This window comes from Typopeltis vanoorti, chromosome 20 (assembly GCF_054136105.1).
Source record: "Typopeltis vanoorti isolate ZY-2024b chromosome 20, IOZ_Tvanoo_1.0, whole genome shotgun sequence".
Taxonomy (NCBI): domain Eukaryota; kingdom Metazoa; phylum Arthropoda; class Arachnida; order Uropygi; family Thelyphonidae; genus Typopeltis; species Typopeltis vanoorti.
The window spans coordinates 31,649,471-31,677,388 of record NC_143568.1 but is presented as its reverse complement, the minus strand read 5'-3'; the positions used below and the strand labels follow the sequence as shown (position 1 = coordinate 31,677,388).

Genomic DNA, 27,918 nt, shown 5'->3' with positions numbered 1-27,918 from the left:
GTTCTAAGATGAATAAGAAGAAAAAGAAATGGCTCGAGTTAAGCATGGAGAGGTCATATCTAATAAGTGGTATCAGTGGAACTTTCTATAGATTCAGAAATGAGCTGCTGTGTTTGTATACAAATGCTAGAAGTGTAAGAAACAAGGCAAATGAAATGGTTGCATTAATTAAGTCTGTTCACCCAAGAATTATTGGAATAAGTGAGACATGGTTGGATGAGGATGACATCCTGACAGGAATAGAGATGGAAGGGTATGATTGTATCATGAAGATAGAAAGGGAGGGGGGGGTGCTATTGATGATAGAGATAGAGTTATGTCAATATAAGGTATAGATGCAAGAGGGAAATAGTGCCAGTGATTTTGAGTCATTTTGGTGTGAGACAGAGGTGAATACAATGAAATCCTTTTGTTGGATGTTGCTACAGACCTAGTAATGTGGATTGTAATGACCCTGAAATGTATAATCAAATTAGCCAAGCAAATAAGAAAAGGGTGATCATTATGGGTAATTTTAATTATGGCAATATAGACTGGGGTGATGATATAGCAACTGGAAGTAAAGAAAATGAGTTTCTTGAGTTTTGCACAGCCAACTACCTCAGACAGTATGTAACAGAGGGAACATGAAGATATGAGGGTCTTGGATTTGATCATCTCATCAGAGAATGTAATTATAAATGAGGTGTCAAATCACCCTGAAGTTCGTGAGAGTGACTATGAAGTAATTACCTGGGTGTTTGCCTGCAGTGTGAGGACCTCTGTGAGGAATGGGTATATGTGTAACTACAAGGCTGGTGATTATGAGGAGCTCAGGAGACAACTTACAGGTGTAGCATGGAATGAGGAGTTAGCTGGTAGATCAGTGCCACCTGGGGGATATTCAAGAGCTGTCTAGTAGAAGCAATGTCTAAATGTATTCCAAGGGTCAGAAGGTTAAATCTGGTACGTGTGAAATGGATGAATGAAAAGATTAAACATGCGATACCATGGAAAAAAGACATTATGAAGGCAGCATAAGAGGAGTGGTAATAATCAATTACACGAGGATTACAAAGAACGGGCAAGGACTTAGTTGGTAAGAGTAGCAAAAGTAAAGTATGAGCAGCAGTTAGCTAATGAAGCCAAAAAGAATACTAAGGGAGTTATTTTGATATGTAGCCAGCAAAAAAAAAAAAAAAAAAAAAAAAAGATTATGGAAGGATAACATTGATTGGAGAAAATGGTATAAGAACAACCACAATGAAGGATATAGTTGAGATACTTAATGAGCATTTCATAAAGGTCTTTCATTCTTGTGAATGTAACATCATGGAGAGTTTGAGAGCAGTTGATGGTGAGGAGGAGAGACTGAGTGTAAGTGAACAAGAGATATATTGGGAGTTGAGCAAACCTGATGTTGAATAAGGCTGTGGGACTTTATAATATCACCATGTATTTGGAAGTAATGTGCCAGGGAGTTGGCATCTACCTTGACATATTTGTATAATATGAATTTTGCTCTGGGTCCAGTTCCAAAGGAGTGGAAGGAGGGCAGGATTGTGGTACTTCGTAAGGGACTTGATGGATCTCAAGTATCAAATTATTGGCCTATCTGTGTGTGTCAGATGTTGTGGTTCAAGTGTTCAAGAGGCTGGTGAGAACCAGGATCCAGAATTGAGTTGACAGCAATGGTATTATCTTTTGATAGAGAGCATGGATTTGCTAAAAGATCATGCTTTAGTAATCTACTTACTTATTACAATAAAGTGACTGCTTCATTGGACAGAGGAGAGGGATGCACAGTAGTATACTTATATTTGCAAAGGCTTTTGATTGATTATTGCATGGTAAGTTGCTAGTCAAACTAGAGCAGGTAGTGTTGGATATTAAATTAGTGAATTGGACCAATACCTAATACCTACCAGATAGCCAATCTGATAGGTATTAGCAAGTTATATGTGGGGGAGCAGTATCCCAGAAGAGGAAAGTCGCTAGTGGTGTTCCTCAGGGGTCTGTTTTAGGGCCATTGCTGTTTAACCTGTGTGTCAATGATATTGGTAAAGATTTGGATGGGGATATTCAGTTGCTTGCAGATGATGCTAAGTTTGGATCAACTATGAAGAGTAGAGCAGGTATTGTGGCCTTACAAAAAGACTTGAATATATTAAGTAAATGGGCACAGGAGTGGGGATGACAGTTCACTTTTGCAAAATGTATGGTTTTAAATTTTGGGAAACAAAGATGGGATGTAGAATTTATGTTTGGTGGGAATATATTGTTGGAAGTGGAAGAAATTGGAGTGATGTTGGATAAGGATCTAAAATGTAGAAGACACATTGCCAGAATTGTGAGGACGACACATTGAATTCTGGAAATGATGCAGAGGACTTGTAGAAGTAAGGAGATTCTTGTTCCATTGTCTCTGATTAGCCTGCACATGGAATACTGTGCACAGATTTGGTCACCTGGTTTTCAAAAGGACAAAGAGATGTTGGAAAGGGCCCAGAGGCAACTGACTAAGGTAGTGTTTCTGTTGTCTGGAATGTTGAATATGAGGAAAGGTTGAGAAGATGCAATCTTCAGAGTCTAGTGGATAGGAGGAAGAGGAGTGATTTGATAGAGACATACAAGTCAAGGGTTGTTATAGGATCAGTGTTGAAGTGGTTTTACAGAAAATGGTGGGAGATCAGGGGACAACAAGAGGTCATCCCTGGAAGCTGTATAAGGAGGGCGTGAGCATGTTAGTGAGAAGCAGGTTTTTTGCACACAGAGTTGAGAATGATTGGAATGCCTTGTCTGTAGAGAATTTGAGTGTGTTTAAGATGCCGTATGATGAGCTGCGTGTATGACAACAAGACCTCTTAGTTGAGTTTTTGACTCAATGGGATCTTAGGGAAAAAAATAATTACCAACCTCACAATTACTGTTACTGTCATTCACACATTTAAGATATGTTTGACTATATTGTCTATAGTAATGTATTATGGGACAAAATTCAAACATAATATGAATGAGCCACATTTGCATGCTGTCAAACTTGTCAATACAGATATTTAGGTTATAGCATATTATATAACATACCATTAAAGTTCTATCGTTTTGTATGATGTGTAAGTGATATGGTTAATTTCAAGGATTGTTAAATTTGATTTTGTTTCTCTTGATAACATTTTCCCATATTCAAAATGAAATATGAGGTCTGTTTCTTTACTCTTTTTGAGGTTAAGCTAATATTATTCAAATGTGATTATTCATATCTTAAAATCGATATATGTGAGAGAAAAGAACTTTCAAATTATAGATTTGAAATTGGTGCACAGTTTTTGTATATAGAACATGCAATTTGATCTTTATGACAAAAATGATCATCATCAAATTCCTGACATGTACCCTCAAGGGGTTTACAGGATATGATAGTACTACATGAAAAATTTACATTATTACTAACTTCCTATCTACAATTTTCCTCCAAATCAGTCTGTTACTTGTCAAGACTCCAACATTATCAGATCTTATATTTCTACCATCTAAGGCACTTTGTACCGTATCGATACACCTATATCTTGGTCTTCCTCTGAGTTGTTTTGCTGCCAACCTGGCAGAGAACACTTGCTTTGCTAATCTTTCCTTGCCCATTCTGTTTAAGTAACCATGCCACCTGAGACTAGCTCTGCTAACACATTCCTGGATGCTGACAATGTCAAGTTCTTTCCTAATATCCTTGTTTTTAATGCTATTGCCATTGATGCCATCTGTTCATGCCTTTTAATCTTTCTCAGGACTCTCATATTACAGTCTTTAGTCTTTGGTCAAGTATTTTACTTCTGACCCAGCTCTCGGATCCATAAGTTAAAACTGGTTTGGACACTGTCTTGTATACAGCTAATTTAGTGTTCCGACTAATTTCTCTCTTATTCTTTCAACTTCACTAATAAGGGTCAAAACTGTATAACTGAAAGGAGACCTCCACACAGCCTATAAAGGAATGTGGAGAACCGACCAGGGCTTCTGACCTAATGTCCAATCCTCACCTTCTTGTGGTGCACCTTGTTGGGTATCTACCTGGATACTGAACGAACAAGGATGGGCTGGCAATTTGGGATTTAGCCGACCAAATTGTATTCTTATTGGCTTAAACCAATATACAAAATGATGGTACAACATGACAAAAATGATATTAATCAACATTATCACTTCAGATAATATAAGGTGCTCATATTGATCATAATTTCGAATGAATGATTCCTTGAAATATATGAATTATTAATAAGTAGTATGCATTCCTATAACTGTTAATGATTAGGGAATAAAAATAAACGTAGAAATATCTTCCTTTGAAATATGAATACTTTGCTTAATTTCTTTTCAGAGATGATGTGGGCAAGATAAGAGTTTTCTCAGTAAAGATTGCCTTGGCTACCATCTGCTCAGGGAAGCTGACAGATAAACTACGTTGTGAGTTGCTGCAGTTTGTTTAGTTGTAAGAAGTAAATATCTTGTCATGAATTACATCAGAAAATATAGTAATAAATTCATTTTAATCAATATGAAAATAATTTTAAAACTTTATTCTGAATAGTTTACATCATTTTTTATCAGATATCACCTCTTGTTTATTATAGCAATAAATATGGATGATATTCTATCACAATAACAACTAATAATAAAATATTGTTATTATTATTGTTGTTAATATTTGACCTCCATAGAATCAGAAATTCATCATAGGAGTGGTATATACTATCACACATTGAAAGCTCATCCAACCATGCTTTCAACTGATTCACTGTGACTACATTCGCAACACTAAGGCAATGCATTTCACTCACAACCACTCTCCATTCAAATAATCTTCGCTTCACTCCTCTGCTCACACCCTCCTTATACATTTTCTGGAGATGGCCTTTTGTTCTATTCCCCCTCTCCCATTCTATGAAAAATTTCTTCCATGTCAACCTGATAATAATCCCTGACTAATTTATATATCTCAATCATACCTCCCCCCCCTCCTCTTCTTATTCATGATGCTTTGCAGTTCATATTCTTTCAATCTGTCTTCATACTTCACACTCCAAAGACCACTAACCAGCTTTGTGCTTCTCTGGATTCTTTCTAACATATCCTTGTCACCATAAAAACCTGGTGGCCAAATCTGTGTGCAGTAATCCATATGAGGCCTTATTAAATAAAGCCTTATGCAATGGAATCATAACCTCTTTATTTTTGCACGTCAAGTCCTCTGCATCATTGCCATTATCAGATGTGATGATTCACAACTTGTGCAATGTGGTTCCTGAATGTCCACACTCATAGATCTCTCATCTCCTCTACCTCCTTTAAAGTTTCCCCACCAAGTGTGTACTTTGCATCTTATCATCATCATAATCAAATTCCTGCCATGTACCCTCAAGGGATGTACAGGATATGATAGTACTACATGAAAAAATTATATCATTACTAATTTCCTATCTGCAATTTTCCTCCAAATCAGTCTGTTACTTGTCAAGACTCCAACATTATCAGATCTTATATTTCTATCGTCTAAGGCACTTTGTACCGTATTGATCCACCTATATCTTGGTCTTCCTCTGAGTCGTTTTGCTGCCAACCTGGTAGAGAACACTTGTTTTGCTAATCTTTCTTCGCCCATTTTGTTTAAATGACCATACCACCTGAGATTAGCTCTGCTAACACATTCCTGGATGCTGACAATGTCAAGTTCTTTCCTAATATCCTCGTTTTTAATATGATATTGCCATTGATGCCATCTGTTCAAGCCTCTAATCTTTCTCAGAACTCTCATCTCATCTGCGGTCTCTAGTCTTTGGTTAAGTGTTTTACTTCTGACCCAGCTCTCAGATCCATAAGTTAAAACTGGTTGGAACACTGTCTTGTATACAGCTAATTTAGTGTTCCAACTAATTTCTCTCTTATTCCATATGAATTTATTCAGTTGACTTCCCACCATACCAGCTTTGTTGATTCTGTTGTCTATTTATATATTTAATTTACCATCTTTACTAAAAATCGTGCCAAAGTAGCTGAAATATTTTACTTGTTCCACAGGTCTCCATTAACAACACAGTTGACATTTTCAATGATTCAGCCTATTTTCATTGTGTTTATCTTTTTATTGCTGACCTTCATACCATATCTATTACAACAGTTATTCAATTTAGTCAGAGAATCTTGCAGACTTGTAGTGGATTTATTTAGAAGTATAACATCATCCACATAAAGCAAAGAGCTGACATTAACATCTCCAATTTTGATATCATGTTTAATACCACTTTCCTTCATAATGTGTTCCATATAGATAATAACAGAGGGGATAATGTACATCCTTGTCTCACACCAGATTTAACATTAAACCACCTTCCTGTACTTCAATTCTAACTACTGACTTACAACTCAAATAAAGACTAAGTATTGCTTGACTTGATATAATGCCCCATTGACACCATATAACTGTAGTATATTGAATAGCTTCTCTCTTAGCGCCTTGTCATATGCCTTTTCCAAATCGACAAAACTTAAATACAGATCTTTGTTATATTCCCATGCTTTCTCAACTATTTGTCGTAAAGTGAAGATCTGATCCGGACAGCCTCTATTTGGCCTGAATCCAGCTTGTTCTTCACCCAGCTTTTCTTCCACAATTCTTCTCAATCGTTTCTCAAGTATACTTGCATAGATCTTGCCAGGGAAATACTTCTGTAATTCTCACATTCAGTTTTATTTCCCTTTTTATATATGGGTACTATGAGAGCTCTACTCCAATCATCGGGAATTCGTCCCTCTGTCCAGGCTTTCTGAACTATGCAGTGCAGCCAATGTAAGATTTTTATACCACCATACTTCCGCATTTCTGGTCGAATATCATCTACTGCTGCTGCCTTTCCACATTTCAAGCCTTTGATGGCTTTTTCTACTTCAAGTATGAATATGTATTCCTGACTGCATGCCTGGTCAGTGTTTTTTATCACTGTGCTGTCATCACTGCTTGTTTCATTTAGCAAATTTTCAAAGTAATTACTCCATACTTTCAAGGATATCATTTTCATGTCACCTTTATCATCTCTAACTCCTTTTACAGCACTCTTTCCTCCATTCCTAAGCTTCTTCAACAACCTCCAGAATATTTTGCCACCTTCTTGATATTTATTTTCTATATTCTTGCCAAAGTCCTCCCATGACTTTTGTTTAGCTAGTTTTACACAGTGTTTAGCATTCTTGCATTTGTCTCTGTATTCTCTAAGAGCACATGCTGACTTATTTACCAGGAACTTTTGATATGCTTTCTTGTTTTCTTTCACTGCCTCTTTAACTTCCTGTGTCCACCATGGAGTTCTGATTTTTCTATCCTTACAGACAACTTCACCACATGCCTCTCTAGCTGAATCAATCAGGGCTTTCTTCAAGGCTTGCCACTGAATCTCCAAGGTTTGATTCCTATTCTCAAACCGTTTAATTTTTTTTTTCAATAATCTTTGTGTATTTTAGTCTACAGTTCACATCTGAGAGCTGCTCAACTTTTATTCGCTTTAAAACTTTCTTACATGTTATTCTTTTCAATATGAAATTCAATTTTATCCTGCTCAAGACTGAATAGTGGTCACTTCCAATTTCAAATCCTCTGTACACTCTGGTGTCCTGCACCAGGGAGAAAACATCACTGTCAACAATAACATAGTCAGTGAGACTTTCTTATTCCTTGCCTCTTCTCTACATGTGAATTTGTGCACATATCTTATCACTGTTTACCAAATTTTAAACCCTTATGCTTTGCAACATTGGATGGATAGTTCCACTTTCCTGCCCATTCATGCAATCTATTCAAGTCCTCTTGTAAGGCTATAATGTGTGCTTGACTTTGCATTCTCTTGCCAATTTTGTATCATCTGCGAACAGTTGCATATCACCAGTTAAACCCATCCCAATATCATTAATATACAAATTGAACAATAATAGTTCCAAAACTGACTCCTGCAGCTCACCATTAGTGACCTTCCTCTTTTAGGATACTGAACCCCCCCCCCCTCCCCCATATACAACTTTATGATGCCTATCTACTGATGGTGCAAAATGTGTATTTGCACATGGCGGCAAAATTGGCATAAACTATATGAAAAATAAGGGGCGAGGGGCGGAAAATATGCTACTGCATGGGGTGGCGAAATTCCTAGGGGCGGCCCTGCCTATCTGATTGCCAGTCACTGATCCAACTCAGAAGTCTGTTATCCAATCCCATCCATTTCAGTTTATTTAACAGGTTGTCATGTGGCAGTCTATCAAAAGCTTTTGCAAAATCTAAGTTTATCACTATATATGCATCTCCCTTGTCCTAGGCATTTGTCATCTTATTATAGTACATAAGTTAATAAAACATGATCATGTTTTAACAAACCCATGCTGATAACCACAGAGAATACTACTGTTATCAACCCATTTGTCTCATCATTCTCTCCAATACCTTAACCTCAACTTCAGATACACAGATTGGCTTAGAATTTGTAGCCACAGCCTTATCACCACCTTTGTGTGTAGAACAACTTTACCTTCTTTCCACTTTCTTGGAACCTGTACTATTGTAAGATTCTTATTAAATAAACATTCCACTGCTACTGTCAATTCCCTGGAACATTTCCTTAAGACACGTGGTGATATGTTATCAAATCCTATCCTCTTATTCACATCAAGCTTTTTTATTTCCTCATATATTGCACCTCCTGCTCACTCACAATTAAACCATCCTGTCCTATGTCCTCTACACTTGAGTTTTTCATGATTCTGGTGGTGGCCAGTAGATGGCGTTGATGGAGATGATTCGTAGTAGAGGTACGGTGTAGTGGTTGAGAAAGCTGTAGGTGTCCTCCCGCGATGAGTCTTCGGACTCCTTGGAGGTGTCAGGAATAATAATAATAACATATATGGTTCACTGAATATCTCAACAATGTCTTCTGCAGCAGTTCTATTTTACCAATTTCATTCATTAACATCATCTTACCATAATCATTTTTCCTTCTACTCACCACATATCTGAAAAACTCTCTAGGGTTTTTCTTGGCTTGATTTGCTAATTTCTGTTCATAATAGAAATTGTTAATTCTTGACCACAAAGATTAATGAAAATTAACTATTATTTAGATATTGGTCAAGTGTAGGTGAATAACTAATTTAATTACCAACTAGTTTCGCCGGCTTGTGCTGTTGGCTTCATCAGGGTACAATCAGGAAAGCAAAGAAACGAAAATTACGAAAATTAGTTATTCAACTACACTTGACCAATATCTAAATAATAGTTAATTTTCATTTCTGTTCATAGTGTTTTCCTGTTTTTACCAATTGGGTCACCTTCCAGGCTTGCTTTTTATATTCCACATGCAATTGCTACCATTATTCATCTTGTGCTGCCACCACAGTATTCTCTTCTTCCAAATTTCATGCTTAATCCCTTTATTCATCCATGTGACACCTTTATTCAGGCTTTTGACCTTCAGAACACATTCACACATCGATGTTATTAAATATTTTTTGGTCAGTTCCCATGCAGCATTTATCTCCTTCCCACTTTTTACCTCATTACATGCTATAGCTCCAGGCTGTCTCCTGAGCTTTTCATAATCACCAGCCTTATAGTTCCACATATATCCTTTTCTCAGAGAAGTCTAAATATGGCTGGTCACAACCCAGGTGATCACTTCATGATCTCTTTCTCACCAACTGGAGTGAAGTGCAAAACTCCCACTCACAATCACATCCTCTAAAACTCTCAATTCTTGTGTGCCCTCCTTTACGTATCGCCTGAGATAGTTGTCTCTCAAAAAATTCATTTTTCTTATTCCCAAATGTATCTCTTCACTATAATCTATACTGCCATAATTTAAATCACCCATATGATCATCCTTCCCTTGTTCACTTAATCCAAGTTGCTTATACTGTACGTTTTTTCATCATCACCACCCTCCATATTTCCTTGCCTATAGAAGCATCTGACTAAATATCTCCTCCTTTCAACCTTAAAATCATTGCCACTATTTAGACTTGCATCTCCACTTTGCATGGACATAATTCACTTTCCATTCAACAGACCCCCTTTCCCCATTGTCCTTTCTATCTCACAGAAAACATCATACCATTCAATTTCTGTTCACATCAGTATATCATCCTTATCCAACCATGTTTTGCTTTTTCTAACAATTTTTGTGTGAGTAAATTCATCAATGTAATAATTTCATTTCCCTTATTTCTGATACTCCTGGCATTTATAAATAAGCACAACAATTCACTTTTAGGTCTATAACTGGTCCTACCCATGCCACTTGTAGGTTGTGATTTCCTCATACCTAATCATTCCCAGTTGCCTTTATCACCACTTAACCAATCCATTTCTTCAGACTTAACTACATCCTGTACATTCAAGACTATCCAATTCCCATACTGACCATCTCCATACACACATTCACTACTTCTAACATTCCAAAATATAGAATAATCTTTCACTGTTTTTATTATTGGTCCATTAATAGATGATACAGAATGAATTAAGAAATACTCTGAAATATAATTTCTCTGCAGAGCAACAAAATAATTTAAAATGAAGACAAACAAGTTATTCATGGGATGTAAAGTAATTCTTTGAGTGAAATAGGAAGCCTAATTTTTTGGATGTGAAGAAGGCAGTATTTGTGATATGCTTGCATTAGAGTAATCCTAAAAGGATTAATCTCATCTTAAATAGAGAGTTGGGCATTGTCTAAGACTGAAGAAAATGATTATTTTCTTTGCTAGCATGGAACTTAACAAGGTTATCCAAACCCTATTGATGAATGTTTTGGAGATCATAATTTAGAGTAGAAAAGGTTAAGGTGTTCTGGAGGAGTGCAGTGTACTGTCATCAATGAAACTGTGTATTGGATTTGAGCTGGAGTGTAGATGAAAGAACAGAGCCTTGTGGTATCCCAGCCTTAGTTGCATAATTAGACAGTAAGAAAGCATCCATATGAAATATGCATCCATTCAGAAATTTGGCAACCCAATTACAGAAGTTGGAGACCAAATGATGGGAGTTTACTTAAATAGACCTTTGTGCCAAACCCAGTCAAATGCCTTAGAGATATCAAAGGCAGCCATTCGAGATCTGCAAACTTTTCACTGCCATTTGTCCAGAAATAAGTGAACATAAGTAAGCAGATTTTTCTATTGATTGACAGTGATGGAAACCACACTGGTGGTAGTTATTAGATGAGCCTTCAAGGCAGCACAGGAGTTGAGTGCTGATGGTTCTCTCTATTATAATATAATTTAATTGTATAACTATAGCACAAATTGAAATAATTGATCTGCAAAAAGATTTAATCGTTTCAATATTTTGTCTCTGTAACAGACATCTTCAGAATACAGAATTTTGTTGAAATTGTAATAACACACACAAAAAATAATAAGTGAAATTAGATTATATAAAGAGTAAAATATTATGAGGGGATAGTGGCAGGATGTCTATGAATTAGTTTCCTAAATGTTGGGAAGTTTAACAAAACCATATTCATTAAGATTATGCTAGTTTTTTTAAATCTGCTACTGATTCTAAGAGTCTTACAAGTTTGTATTTATTGTGATAGAGCATAATAATCTTACCAGGAACACTCAATAGGGATATACTTCTCATATTCAGTTTTATTTCCCTTTTTATATATGGATACTACGAGAGCTCTACTACAATCATTGGGAATTTGTTCCTCTGTCCAGGCATTCTGAACTATGCAGTGCAGCCACTATAAGATTTTTATACCACCATACTTCAGCATTTCTGGTCGAATATCATCTACTCCTGTTGCCTTTCCAAATTTCAAGCCTTTGATGGCTTTTTCTACTTCAAGTATGGATATGTATCCTGACTGCATGCCTGGTCAGTGTTTTTTATCACTGTGCTATCATCACTGCTTGTTTCATTTAGCAAATTTTCAAAGTAATTACTCCATACTTCAAGGATATCTTTTTCTTCTGTTTTCATTTCACCTTTATCATCTCTAACTCCTTTTATAGCACTCTTTTCTCCATTACCTTCTTCAACAACATTCAGAATATTTTGCCACCTTCTTGATATTTATTTTCTATATTCTTGCCAAAGTCCTCCCATGACTTTTGTTTAGCTAGTTTTACACACTGTTTAGCTTTCTTACATTTGTCTCTGTATTCTCTAAGAGCACACGCTGACTTATTTGACAGGAACTTTTGATATGCTTTGTTTTCCTTCACTGCCTCTTTAACTTCCTGTGTCCACCATAGAGTTCTAATTTTTCTATCCTTGCAGACAACTTCACCACATGCCTCTCTAACTGAATCAATCAGGGTTTTCTTCATGGCTTGCCACTGAATCTCCAATGTTTGGTTCCTATTCTCAAACTCTTTCATTTTTTCTTCAATAATCTTTGTGTATTTTAATCTACAGTTCACATCTGAGAGCTGCTCAACTTTTATTCGCTTTAAAACTTTCTTACATGTCATTCTTTTCAGTATGAAATTCAATTTTATCCTGCTCAAGACTAAATAGTGATCACTTCCAATTTCAAATCCTCTGTACACTCTGGTATCCTGCACCAGTGAGAAAACATCACTATCAACAATAACCTAGTCAGTGAGACTTTTCTTATTCCTTGCCTCTCCATGTGAATTTGTGCACATTTTTATGTTGGAACATGGTGTTAGTAATAACCAGTCCATGTCCTGAGCAGAAATCCAACAGGTATTTGCCATTATTATTAGCTTTGTTCTTTTCTCCAAATTTTCCAAAAACATTTTTGTATGTCTGACAATCACTTCCTACTCTGCTATTTAGATCCCCAACAAGGACCAACTTTTCCTTTTTCATTGTGTCAGTTGCTTTCACTAAAGCCTCAAAAAATTCCTCCACTTCTACCTTACTATAACCTTCTGTGGGACCATAGGCACAAATAAGTCTTATTGTCCAGTTCCCCATTCTCATATTTGCTCACATCACTCTACTTGAGACTGTCTGCCATTCAAAAAGATCAGCCTCATATTTAGTGTTGAATACTATGGCTACTCCTTCTTTTCCTTGATTGTCATTGCCTGAATATAACATTTTGTGTTTATTGCTCAGAAAGATCTCACCAGTTTTTGTCTTTTTTGTTTCAGTCACCCCTATTATGTCGTCTGGTACTTATCTAATTCCTCAGCTAGCTCCATTTCTTTGCCATTCAGGCTTCTTATGTTGATAGTACCTATCTCTAACTCTGGTGATGTTGAGTTGGGTGTGTTTTCAGTTTTCAGATTTGTTCCAGTAGCTGACTTTTCGCTGTTCGCCCTGGTTCCCTGGCGAAAACAACGGGGGCCTTGTTTAACCGGGCGATGCCCCAGCCAGCATGAAATTTTGTCGTGTTGTACCATCATTTTGTATTTTGGTTTAACCAATAGGAATACAATTTGGTTGGCTAAATCCCAAATTGGCAGCCCATCCTCGTTCATTCAGTATCTAGGTAGATATCCAATAGGGTGCACCATGAGAAGGTGAGGATTGGACATTAGGTCAGAAGCTCTGGTCGGTTCTCCGCATTCCTTTAAAGGCTATGTGGAGGTCTCTCAGTTATACAGCTTTGACCCTTAAGCACCCCTATGTTATTTTTTAAATATGTAAATCTTTGGACAGTAAAGGCTTTTTTTCATCATTTAATATTCATTTTATGTTTTGTATATTCCTTCTTGTGAACATAATTCTCATTATAGCATTATTTCTAAGGCAAATAAACTCCTACTTTACGAATTCCCAATTTACGAATGGTTGCCAGGAACCAATTAATTCGTAAAGGTAGGAACTACATGTATTTAATCATTTCTCTTTCTACTGTAGTTATTCCATTAAACTGCATTATGAGTGTAAACCAGTAACTAATGCACATTCTTTCTATTACTTTAGAGATAATTGAAGTGAAAGAAATAAGAAACTGAACAATAGGTTGAATGGAATGATATGTCACCTTTCTTATGAAATATGTGAACTAAATTCCAAATTGCAAGATAGATTCCAGAGAAATAAAAGAAAACATAAAAAGGCAGTGGAGTGGGAGTCATCTCTGAAGTGTAAACCTTCAGAACAATCAGAGGAATGCCATTAGTACTAGGAGACTTTTGTTATTCAATTTGGACAGAATTTTTCTGATTCTTTCTAGCAAAAGATCAAATAGGGTGAAAGTCTGGAATGGTTGGGAGACCTTTACTATGATCTGTTATACAAGAATTAGAGATGCAGGAAGCCAGGAGATTGGCTTTTTTTTTTGTGGGTACAAAAGAACCGTCTGGATGTAATAGTAGTGGGAGCTGCATTGGACAGAAGTTATAGCCAATAGCTTACTCAGAGAACATGCAGATTTTCTGCTGCTTTAGTTCTTTTGAAATTTTTTTCTGTATGTTAAGTTTTTTTTTTTTTTTTTTTCTCAGCTATACTGGGCTTTAGCATAGGCTGTATAGGAAGACAGAGTATTAGATCAAACTAGTTATGGTATACTCGATTCTTCTCTTTTCTACAGTCTTTGCACTCCTTCAGGAGAGCTTAAGGAGACAGGAATTTAGGGCAGAAGAGGAAATAAAATGTTTTCATACCAATTAGAATAATTTTGATATATTCAGTGTATAAGCTTCAGTTGTATAGCCAGAAACAACAACAATAATAATAATAATTATTATTATTATTATTGTACAGGGCCCTTCCATAGAGTCCTAAGACATTGTGGGAGACCCAAACTATCAACACAATATCTATCATACCTCTCCTTGAAACTATTAACAGAGAAAGCACTTACAACTGACTCAGGCAACCAATTCCATTTATTCACCACTCTCCAAGCAAAAAATATAGTCCTCATGTTCTTGCTAACCACATTCTTACCCAACTTCCACGGATGACCTCTTGTTCTGCTTCCCCTAGCCAAGTGTAGAAACATTTCCCTGCATCATTCTCATAAAATACTAAATGTTTCTATCATATCCCTCCTCCTTTTTTTTTTGCCTCTCAACCTTTTGCAATCCTCAAACCTTTGATCTATCCTCATAGGGAGCATTCCACAGAGCAATCACCATCTTGGATCGCCTCTGGATCCTCTCCACCACTTCTTATTCCCCCAAGAAACCCTGCTGACCTGACCTAAATACAATAATCCAGATATGATATTAAAGCTTTATAAAGATGAATGATAACTCCCTTATCTGTTTGTTAGTGTATTCTTCAATAACCAAGTAATCTTGTGAGCTACCCTGGCTACTTTAACAGTGTGCCCTCTAAACTTCAACCCTCTATCTACTACTACTGCCACCCCCAAATCCCTGGCTTCATCAATTACCTGGAGTACATTTCCTTCAATGTGGTACAGAGCTTGTAATCTTTGTATTCACATTAAATTGACATCCATGAAAATTTTTTTAATGATTTCATTATTAAAAAATTATGGAAACAACTACCATGTATATTCGAATGATTATTTTGGTTTATAATAAACTGAAGTTTTGCTATAACACAGTGGTTGTTCCCATAATTTTTTAATGGTGAATCCTTTCTTTTAGGCTTACACGGTGATCAGAATACATTTTGGAAAAATGTATTCTGTATTTTGTATGAACTGGTGAAAATGTATTTTTTCACCAGAGGTCAGACCAGTAATTGTTGTAATGGTTGGTCAGTAACTTTAGCAAACCATGTAGCTTGTAGTGCAGCATGTTTCTCTATATATAGTGTATATATGCTCCAGAAGATGACCTGGTTATGAAGGTCGAAACGTCGACTATTGATTTTGGTTTATATTAAACTAAAGTTTTACTCATGATAGTTGTCTCCATAATTTTCCCAAAATGTATTTTAATGGTGAATGTTGACCACCATGTAACTATGAAAGAAAGGATTGACATCCATTGTTTTGCCCATACTCCCTGCCTATTCAAATCATCCTGAAAGCTCTCTAACAGTTTGATTTACTATTACCATACCAGATTCTGTCGTCAACAAACAACCAAATATCTCCCTTCAAATTATTATTTTTGGTAACCTCCATGGAGTCAACAGACTCATCGTTGGAGGCCCACTCATTTAGCAACATATCTATTATGTGCTTTGAAGTTACTTGCACTACCTGCATTCACAGTGCACTCAGGCAATGCATTCTGCTCACTAACAACTCTCCATATAAAAAATCTAGTCCTCACACCCTTCACTACATTTTTATACAACTTCCAGGGATGGTCTTTTGTTCTTCCAATCTTAGCATTCACTCTTTTTATAATTCCTTCTGTATTAATCTGATAGAATTCCTTAACTAACTTGAAGGTCTCTATCATATCACCTCTTTTTCTCTTATCCACCAACCTCTGTAATCCACATTCCCTCACACTTTTCATAACCAACAATTCAGAGTTCTGATATCATTTTAGTCAATTGTCTTTAGACTCTTTCTAGTTTTTCCACATCACAATGAAAACTAGGTGACCAAATAGTCCATGTGTAGTTTGAATAATGCCTTATATAGAAGCACCATCACCACCACCTTATCCATACTGTCAATGTATTTGTTTTTATCATATCAACAATACAATATGCAGTATTTGCAACACTTGCGATTTATCCTCATAAATTCAGTCCACTGTCTATTATCACTCCAAGATCCCAAAATCTCATCCACTTACTGAATTACAGCCAGTCATCATGAGTGGTTTTTAACAGGCACTTAAGCACCCAAAGCATTCCAAGTATCCTTGGATTTTTTAACCTTAATAAGAGGATAAGGCAGTTACCCCTATGCCTCCAAGTATTCTTGTCTGTAAATTACGTGTGTTCTATTGGCCGGTTTGTCCATTTTGATGGACGAAACACCCACATTTCTGGATGAAAAAACCCTTCAGCTCTGTATGTTGGCTAACTCACCTTTAGGTGAAAAAGACCAGATAAATGTTCCTCATGTCACTGACAGGAATGGAAACCAAGGTCTTCGTCTATACGGGCTAAGCTACGAAGTATCCCCACCAGTAGAGTACATAGGCTTATCAGGCACTTAAGCACCCATAGCCTTCCAAGTATCCTTGGATTTCTTGACCGTAATACTAACGTAATACGTTATATCTTTATATCCCAAAAGTGTAACACCTTGCATTTATTAACATTAAAATGCCAATCCCACTCATTTGTCCAAGCTGAAAGTCTGTTCAAATCTTCCTGTAGAGAATAAACATCAGCACTACTCCTCACTTTCTCATGGTGCACCCAGGTAGGTATCTACCGGGATACTGAACGAACAAGAATGGGCTGGCAATTTGGGATTTAGCAAACCAAATTTTATTCTTATTGGTTTAAACCACATTATAAAATGATGGTACAACATAATAGAATTTCATGCCGACTGGGCATCACTTGGTTAAATAAGGCCCTGTTGTTTTCACCAGGGAACCAGGGTGAACAGCAAAAAGTCAGCTACTGGAACAAATCTGAAAACACACCCAACTCAACATCACAAGAGTTAAAGATCGGCACTATCAACATAAGAAGCCTAATGGCAAAGAAATGGAGCTAGCTGAGGAATTAGATAATTACCAGGTCGACATAATAGGGGTAATTGAAACAAAAACTGGTGAGATCTTTTTGAGCAATAAATACAAAATGTTATATTCAGGCAATGACAATAAAGGAAAAGAAGGAGTAGCTATAGTATTGAACACTAAATATGAGGCTGATCTTTTTGAATGGTAGACAGTCTCAAGTAAGTGATGTGGGCAAATATGAGAATGGGGAATTGGACAATATAAGACTTATTTGTGCCTATGGTCCCACAGAAGGTTCTAGTAAGGTAGAAGTGGAGGTATTTTTTGAGGCTTTAGTGAAAGCAACTGACACAATGAAAAAGGAAAAGTTGGTCCTTGTTGTGGATCTAAATAGCAGGGTAAGAAGTGATTGTCAGACATACAAAAATATATTGGGAAAATTTGGAGAAAAGAGCAAAGCTAATAATAATGGTAAAATACCTTGTTGGATTTCTGCTCAGGACATGGGCTGGTTATTACTAACACAATGTTCCAACATAAAAATGTGCATAAATTCACATGGAGAGAAGAAGCAAGGAATAAGAAAAGTCTCATTGACTATGTTATTGTTAATAGAGATGTTTTCTGACTAGTGCAGGACACTAGAGTGTACAGATAATTTAAAATTTGAAGTGATCACCACTTAGTCTTAAGCAGGATAAAATTGAATTTCATATTGAAAAGAAGAAAATGTAAGAAAGGTTCAAAGTGAATAAAAGTTGAGCAGCTCTGAGATGTGAACTGTAGATTAAAATACACAAACATTATTCAATCAAAAATGAAAGTTTGAGAACAGGAACCAAACTTTGGAAGTTCAGTGGCAAATCCTGAAGAAAACATTGATTGATTCAGCCAGAGAGGCATGTGATGAGGTTGTCTGCAAAGATAGAAAAATCAGAAATCCATGATGGACACAGGAAGTTAAAGAGGTAGTGAAGGAAAAGAAGAACGCATACCAAAAGCTTGGCAAATAAGTCAGCTTGTGCTCTTAGAGAATACAGAGACAAATGTAAGAAAGCTAAACACTGTGTAAAACTAGTTAAACAAAAGTCATGGGAAGACTTTGGTAAAAACAGAAAATAAATATCAAGAAAGTGGCAAGATAATGTATTCTTGAGGTTGCTGAAAAAGCTCAGAAATGGGGGAAAGAGCGATGTAAAAGGAATTACTCAAAACCGGTACAGTTATATGGTGTCAATGGGACATTATATCAAGCAATACTCAGTCTTTATTTGAGTTGTAAGTCAGCAGTTAGAATTGAAGGAAGTACAGGAAGATGGTTTAATGTTAAATCTGGTGCCAGACAAGGATGTACATTATTCCCTCTGTTATTCATTATCTATATGGATCACATTATGAAGGAAAGTGGTATTAAAGCTGACATCAAAATTGGAGATATTAATCTCAGCTCTTTACTTTGTTCAGATGATCTTATACTTCTAAACAAATCTGGTGCAATTCTGCAAGACTAAACTGAATAACTGTTGTAATAGATATGGTATCAACTGCATTGTGAAGTTGTGGAAATAGACAACAGATTCAACAAAGCTGGTATGGTAGGAAGTTAACTGAATAAATTTATATGGAATAAGAGAGAAATTAGTCAAAACACTAAATTAGCTGTATACAAGACAGTGTTAAAAGCCAATTTTAACTTATTGATATCTAATCTTATTGATTAGAGCTGGGTTAGATATAAAACACTTGACCAAAGACTAGACTGAACATATGAGAGTCCTGAGAAAGATTAAGGGAGGGAACAGATGGCATCTATGGCAATATCATCTTAAAAAGGAGGATATTAGGCAAGAACTTGACATTGTTAGCCTTATCTTGTTAGACCAGACCACCTGAGATTAGTTCTACTAACACATAGAATGTGTTAGTAGAACTAATCTCAGGTGGTCTGGTCACTTCAACAGAATGAGAGAGGAAAAATTAGCAAAACCAGTGTTCTCTGCCAGGTTGGCAGGAAAATGACCCAGAGGAAGGCCAAGATAAAGCTGGATTGATAAAGTAAAAAGTGCCTTAGAATCAGAAATATAAGATCTGATAATTTTGGAATCTTGACATGTAACAGATTTTGAGGAAAATTGTAGATAGGAAATTTATGGTGAAGTAGGTTTTTCATATCCTGTACACCCTTTGAAGGTACATGTCAGGAATTTGATGATGATGATTGTGATGACTACTCCTGATAATTCTACCTAACTTTGCATCATTAGCAAACATTTGCCAATCAGTACCCAGAAAATCCATCCGAAATATCATTTACAAATAAGTTAAAAGAGTATGGGCTCAAGAACAGAACCCTGAGGCATGCCACTGGTCTCCTTCCTTTTCGAAGACATTGCTCCATCATAGACAACTTGCTAGTATCTTTCAGAATGCCAGTCTTCAAATACATCTAAACAATCTACTATCTAATCCTATCTTCTGCAGCTTATACACCAATCTATTATGTGGTAATCTATCAAATGCCTTTGCAAAGTATATGAATCTCCCTTATCCAACACATTTGTCACCTTATCATAAAACAAAAGCTGATTGCTAAAACAGGACCTGCAATTCACAAACTCATGCTGACCATCATAGAAAATCTTTTGTCCATGAACCCAATCCTGTATTCTATTTCTAGCTCAATTTTATTTCCTATATCATTTTATTCAAGTGCAGAGAACTGTGGCACACCACTAGTCACCTGTCTTTTCCTGGATTCTGCTCCTCAATATACTACTTTTTGGAATCTGTCAAAAAGCAACCCTTCTATCCATATATTAATAGTTTCATATCCAGTTCCATTTGTTGCAGTTTGCATAATAGAATTCCATGTGGTATCCTGTCAAATGTCCTTGCAAAATCCAACAACTTGATTGTGTAGCCATTCCCTTTATCCAGCTCAGCTGCCACCCTATTATAAAAAGTTAATTGATTACTAATGCATGACCTACCCTTTACAAAGCCATGCTGTCCCTCATAGAATATCATATTCTTATCCACCCATTCCTGAATTCTCTTTTTGACCAACTTTTCCAATACTTTTACCACAACTCCTGATATACTGATTGGTCTATAATATACTACCACAGACTTAAGTTGAAATTTTAGTTATTGTAAAGAAAACTAGGTGAGCTTTTGTAAACTTCAGAAGGCATTGCCAGTTCCCCTGCACATTCTCTTAAATTGCAAGCTGATATCTCATCTAATTCCACAGCTGTATTTGCATTCAGATTCTGGAATATCCTAAGTACCTCTAATTTATCAACCTCTGTTCTCACCTCAGTCCCCATCACCTCTGCCATAACAATATCTTCACTTGGATGATATACCTTTGCAAAATGGCCACTCATTAGATCAACAGTTTTGTCTGCCTCTGTTACCTCATTAAAGTTATTCTTCCTCTCACTTGCCACATAAAGAAAAAAACTCTTTGAGATTTTCTTTTGCCTCTTTGGCTAATCTCTTTTCATAATCTGATTTTGTCTTCCTTTCTATGCTGGTCACCTTTCTTGCCTGATACATGCACTGTTCATGAGTTAGCTGGTTATCTTTCTCCTTATATACCCTCCACAACATTTTCTTTTTTTTGCAGCTCATGCTTAATGATACTACTCATCTGTCAAACTCCTATCCAATTTACTCTCCTGATATTGCTTCCTCTAGGTATCCCTCGACTATTCCCCATGCGCTATGAACATCTTTCCCATGCAGATCTTTATGCCAAGGTACTACTTCAAGCTGCTCTCTAAGTGTATCATAATTATGTGTCTTATAGTTTCACATATACACTTTCTAGAATTTCCACATTTTGCTAACTCCCAAGTCAAGACCACATAAGGTTATGGACAGGCATCTGATCCTACAATAAGATCCAATGTTCTCACATCCTGAGTTCCCTCCATCACATTCTGTTTCAAGTAATTATTTCTCAGTAAGTGTAAATTTCGAACCTCTGTATCTCAGTCAGTACAGACAAAGCCCTTTGGTCGGAAAGACCTGGGTTTTATTCCTGTCAGTGACATGAGGAACCTTTATCTGGTCTCTTTCGACTAAAGGTGAGTTAGCCAGTCTTATACGGAGCTACAGGGCTTTTTCTCCTGGAAACTCAGGTTTTTCCTCTTTCAGAACAGACAAACTGGCCAGCAAAACATGTGCAATTTACAGACAAGAATACTAAGAGGCATAGGGGTAATCGCCTTATCCTCATATTACGGTTGGGAAGTCCAAGGATACTTGGAAGGCTATGGGCACTTAAGTGCCTATTAAAGCCACTGATGGATGGATGGAAGTGTAAATTCTTTCTCAGTTCGCCTCTATTATAGCGTGTTGACAGACACAAACTTCACTCTCTCACTTTTCTTTTTTGCTTCTTCCAACAACTCTTTGACATCCTCCTCTTACACAGTATGTCTCTCTCAGGTCATTGGTTCCAGTCAAAACAATGAATTCTTTTGCCTTTCCTTTTCTGCATTCTGACAGCATTATTAATATTAGTCATTTTCGCACCACAGAAACAAGATTTTATAGCACTTTCTTGAAGAACTCTCCTTATCATAGAATTGTCATAAATAGTTATTTGCTTATGCTCATTCTCTCAATTATTTTTATAATTTTCTTTTTGGATTTGGACCTCTTGTTTTTTTCTGTTTTCAGTTCAACTGATGTCTTGCCATTTCTGCAGCCTTTCAATCTTATGCTTTGTCCTACGAAAGACTACATGCAAACACATAATTTCTTTATTCAGGTCTTCTATATTCTCTTGAATTTCTGCCAATGCACTTTCGGTATTATCACCAATATTTACATTTTCCAGTCTTGTATCAATGCTCTCTCTACTCTGCTATCATGTAATTTGTTCTTCTCCCTAAATTCACTTTCAAAGTATTTATTATATATGCTCTCACTGGTTTCACTCTCTTTCCACAAATCTTAACTTTTGCAATGAGTATGTTAGTTATCATAATCAATTATCCTGTAGGCTGCACCATTGTTATTTATATATGTATTTTTATATATACTTCCCTCTTTATGTATATTATTATTCTCTCTATATACTTATGAGATGAAATATTATATAAATTTCTTTTACTAACAATTATTTTTATTTTTGACTCAGAGTGTCCCTATATGTTATTATATTTGCACAAAGAGTTCACTCCAATTGGTGCAATGACTTTAACTCACTCTTTCAGAATCCAACTAATCATTGACTCAATACCAAGTACAAAATAAACACATTTAATAAAACTAAAACAATATATATACATTTCTAGTAATAATACATAACTATAACTATAGATTATATGGATCCAAGGCCTTATTTAAAAATATAAACTTACTCTTAAGACTAAACACTTTTTCTTTCACAATCACAAAAAAATGTTCATAGTCTTTTTCTCTTTCTGTTAAGGCTCTTTTCCAGAAGTTACAAGGCTCTGTACTTCATTATCAGGATCCTTTTCATCAATCAATATAACACACATAAAGTCTTCTTGACTATATCCTGTTTTCCTTTTAGTAGTAATACTCATCAGATCAGGCACCTTTAATACCTAAAAATCTTCTTAATCAATATATTTTCTAAACTTTCACTTTCAGGCATTTTTAATACTTATAAAACTTCCTTATCAATATTTTCTCTAAGAAAAACATTCACTTTAGAATGTAAGCAACAAGTTCTCCTTTCATTCACAATACTAAATTGACAGTCTTAACTTGTTTCACCATAAAAACTTACAGTTTCAAGATTTCCTTTTATTCATTACTTATTTCTCCTTGAAACCTAATATTTCCACTATTCCCTTTTCGGAATACACTATAAAATATCTTCCGACTGCCACACACAAAAACAAATATCAAGTTCCTTCTAACTTGAATATTTACCGGCCAATTTATAAAAACTTACAGTTTCAAGATTTCCTTTTTATTCTTTACTTACTCCTGCTTGAAACCTATTATTTTCACTATTCCCTTTTCGGAATACATTATGAAATTTCCTTCTAACTGCTGCACAAAAAAATCAAGTTCCTTCCAACTTGAATATTCCTCGGCCAGTTTATAAAAACTTGCAGTTTCAAGATTTCCTTTTTATTCTTTACTTATTCCTACTTGAAACCTATTTTTTATAACCAGTTTATAAAAAACTTCCTAACGCACTCTTGTTTACAACTGTAACTTGGATACGCAACGCTTTCCTTGTCAGCTGTCAATCACACATCAAGTTCTCTCCGGGAGCATGCGCACTTCACAAAAGTCAGAAACTACGCACTGCAATAAAATGGCTGACTCGCTGTATCCATTAGCGCTAAAAGAAAGTCTTTCACAAACACAAAATTCAACATTTTAAAATACAACAAACTTTCTTATAAGTAACACAAATAATCAGTTTAGTAAGTACATCAATATTTTTACTTCTTTACATGTTACTTCTAATATAACATTTTCATAATGAGCACATCACAAGTGCAGACACTGCGTGTATGAAAACAAAAACTAACAAACATAATTAATACGTAAAAATATTCAGAATTTTTAATATGATTATTTTTACAAGTATATCTCATAAATTTTACACTGCACAAAATCATGCAAATTTAGCCTACTCACCAAAGATATCTTGGCTACCTCATTCTGCTATGCATTGTTGGTATACCAACAGTATATCTAATTTAAGGAAGTATAACCATTTACTTGTGTCTAAATAATTTAGTCTATCTCACATACTTATAAAACAATAAGCGCAATAAATGCACTCAGTATTATTAGCAAAAATTTGAAAAAAATTACTTATCTTTCTGCAGCATTACAAATAGATGATGTTCACCAAATATCCTAGAACCCAATATTGATCCAACCAGGAAATGAGGCTTGGAAGTTGTGAAGATCACTTGACACTCTAATTGTAATAACATATAATGCATGGATGTGAGTGGCTGTGAACAAGTTGCTCCATGAGGGAAGAGATTTGTACCTAAAAATTGTGGTCTGAATTAGTCTGAATATCAGACTAATAAAGAAATCTAGTGTTTGGAGAGCTTGGTTGGGTTGTCTGATATTCTGGTGTGAACAGTTTGTGTAAGATCACTGTGATTATACATGTGTTAACCTGTATTTGCTTGATCTGTGCAGTTGGAAGAACAGGGCCAACTGATGTGAATATTGAAATTTCCAAGGATGATGACTACACTGTTAGGAAAGATAGAACTGAAGGCAGTCCTTTCTGAAAAGGAAATTAAAAAAAATTCAGGATGGCTAGTGGCTTTAGGAAAGTATTAGAGATAGCAAATGAATTTGACTGTATGGGTTAAAGAGATCTTCAACTGGAAGAGGTCACAATTTGGAGATTCTAGGCTGGATACTCTGACATAGCATATTAGAACCAACATATGCACAAACCCTTCCTTTGAGGTGAATGGAGTCAAAGAGCATAATTGAGAAAGGTCAGTTGCACTTTGAGGAGGTTGAAATTTAGTTATTGTAAAGAAAACTAGGTGAGCTTTTGTAAACTTCAGATGGCAGTGAACTACATTGAGGTTGTAGTTGAGAACTTGTATATCTGTGAATGAGACTTGGGAGTTTCTATGTTTGCCACTGACTTCGTTGGGCCACACACATTCTCCTATGCAGTGTGTGAATTTGAATTTCCATGCTAGTCATTAGTAGCACTTGATTTCTGCATTGGTATGATTTTTGTTTTTCTAACTGATGGTCCATGCTTCATCTCCATTTTGATATTTTTCTTCCAGTTGTTGTCAATGGCCTTGTTTCTACTGTGCATAGGTAAGATCATCTTGCTCGTTTAATCTGGGAATGTGGCTTTGGATGTGGACTTTTTATTTACAGTCATTATACATGCAGATATACTCATTATTGTATCACAGGTCACTTTTACTAAGCATGGGAAATTTAATCCATTCCTTCATGTGTTCATGCTGAAACAGTGACACTTGACAAATTACATTGTTCAGCAAATTTTTAAATGTCGTCATACACATTATATCTTTTTCTGAGTGGCAATTCAGGATGATTGGATTATATTTTTTATTTTATTTTTATTTATTTATTTATTTATGAGCCTGTGTAGCTCAGTGGATGTGGCGTTTGCACACCACCGCGCTTGGCCGCACGAAGGAAGACTTCATTTCGAGTCTAGTCGGCGACTAGAGGAAATATTTCTAAGCCTTTTTTCGACCGGTTCCCGAGTTAGTCGATCTCTGGCACGGGCAAGCAGGTTTTTCCTCCCGGAAACTCTGGTTTTTTTGTCCTGTAAACTCAAGAAAATCGACCGTAGAACCCACATTATTTCAGACATTAAATATATTGTGTTAGGGTTAGGGACCACGAGATGGCGGCACATTTGAGCCATCTCTCTTCACTGCGTACCACTTAATTAGTGATAGCTTTGGGCCATCTGTCTCTGATTGGGTACCAGTGGAGATTGAACTACCCACTCAGTCTCCAAAAGTTAGATAGGGCTAAATGGCCTCGCCTACTCTCGTATACGGGAATAAAAAGGCGTTAGCTGCTTTTTTTTTATTTTTTTTATTTATTTATTTATTTTGCCCAAAGTTTGTGCACCAATTCGTCAACCTTTGCACAATTAGCATTCATCTACTGGCAACAAAAATTACACATAGTGCCCCCCCCCCCTTTTTTTTTTTTTTTTTTAAGAACAAGTCTTATAAACTCAAGGAGCTTATATAGCTCCTCCAGAGCACACTTTTACAAACATCCATACCCATTGCGGGATTTGAACCTACAACCTTTTGGTTGGTGAGCAGCTACGTTACCTGCTCAGCTATCTTTTTCTTTTCCATAATGTCCAGCTTGTAGCTATGGCACCTAAGAGCTTCAAATGATTTGCCTATGCTAGTGAGACACAAAGTGCTCAGTTATTGCTCAGCTTTGTTGCTGCTGTGTTTGCTTCATGCAATAGGCATAGTTGGATCCCTATATGTTGTGCATGGGTATTTATTTTGTCCTATATTAAAACAGAAGATTTTTTTTTTTAATGCTCAGAGTAATAAAGCAATGACTTACACAAAGTCATTACTTTATTACTAGCTTCAAGGTGAGCAGTGATATCTTATTTCGTTCTGTAATGCATTTTATTATTTTTAATATGATCATTTTTTAAGATATCTTTTATGTTAAGAAAATCTGTCTAAGTATATACAAAATAAAATTTATTGATTTGATTTGTAAAGGAAATCTCATAATACTCTTAAACCCCTTCTCCTGTATCCTTCAGACTAATTATCCACTTTAATCCTCTGGATCTGAGTTCATGAACATTGTGAAAGGCAGTGTATGCTACTTAATGTCCTCAGTCTTTCCAGTTGGAAGCCCTTTAGTACAGGTGGTGTGAGCTGTTTCCTTGGCAGAACAGAATTTTCTGTAAAGAGTATGGCAAGAACTGGATTTTCATTGGGATGGCTGTTGCATTACTGAATATGGATTCATTAAACATTTACAGCTACAGATGCAGTTTGAAACTAAAGATTTAAGAAATATTTAAAATTTCACATACCATTTTATTTATTTATTTTTCTTTTATTATGCTCTAATACTAACTAGTATTATGTTAATAAATAGATGATATAATAATACATACAAGAAATTTTTGTTTTTTCTGATAATATATACATTTATTTCTTCTTAGAAAAACTTTATCTAGCTCAATTTCATTTCAGATATTTTCTCTTTAATATCTGACACAAATGGTCACCTGGTCCACAGCAAATTTGCTGATTTTTTGAAAGAAGTTTTAGCTCTTCCCTGCTCTGTTTATGAGTCACCTTCCTTTTATTACACAGACAGTCTTCCCAGAACAATATTTGATGGGGTATGTATACCTTAGACTTGTTTTACTTTATATTCATTATCAGATCTGCTATGTGCCCTCTACACAAATTCCTGATTAGAATTCAGAGAGAAAATAGTCAAAATGGCATAACAGCTTAAGCCTTATAAAAGATAAACTTTAAAATCTTCACAATAGCTGTAGCACCACTTTACTTATTTCACTTATAAAGAATAAGTCGACATTATAAGTTAGTCTGGAGTGTCTACAATTTTTATGGTTTATTTTACTAAAATAGTTTAGTAGGAAATAGTAATAACAGGAATAAAAGTAGCAGGATACAGCATTTTTCGGCAGGATATGAAGGGAAAGCGTGGTGGTGGTGGTGGAGTATTGCTTATGATAAGTGACGACTAATGTCCTCTAAGAGTGGAGGCTTTGGAAGTCAGTGACATTAATGATTTTGAAAGCATATAGTGAGAGGCAGAGATGGGCAAGACGGGATATTTAGTGGGGTGTTGCTACAAACCAAGGAGCACAGAGGGTGGGGACCAGGA

General features: G+C 35.8%; 1 protein-coding gene across 1 annotated transcript in view; it reads left to right on the top strand.

Moving 5' to 3' along the window:
• LOC150095344 (dystrobrevin beta-like) overlaps nt 1-27,918 on the top strand; it is a 243,568-nt gene that overhangs the window by 39,476 nt on the left and 176,174 nt on the right. The window contains 2 exon segments of the mRNA XM_090410663.1: nt 4,352-4,437; nt 27,252-27,403. Of these exon segments, the coding sequence (XP_090266789.1) occupies nt 4,352-4,437; nt 27,252-27,403 (238 nt within the window).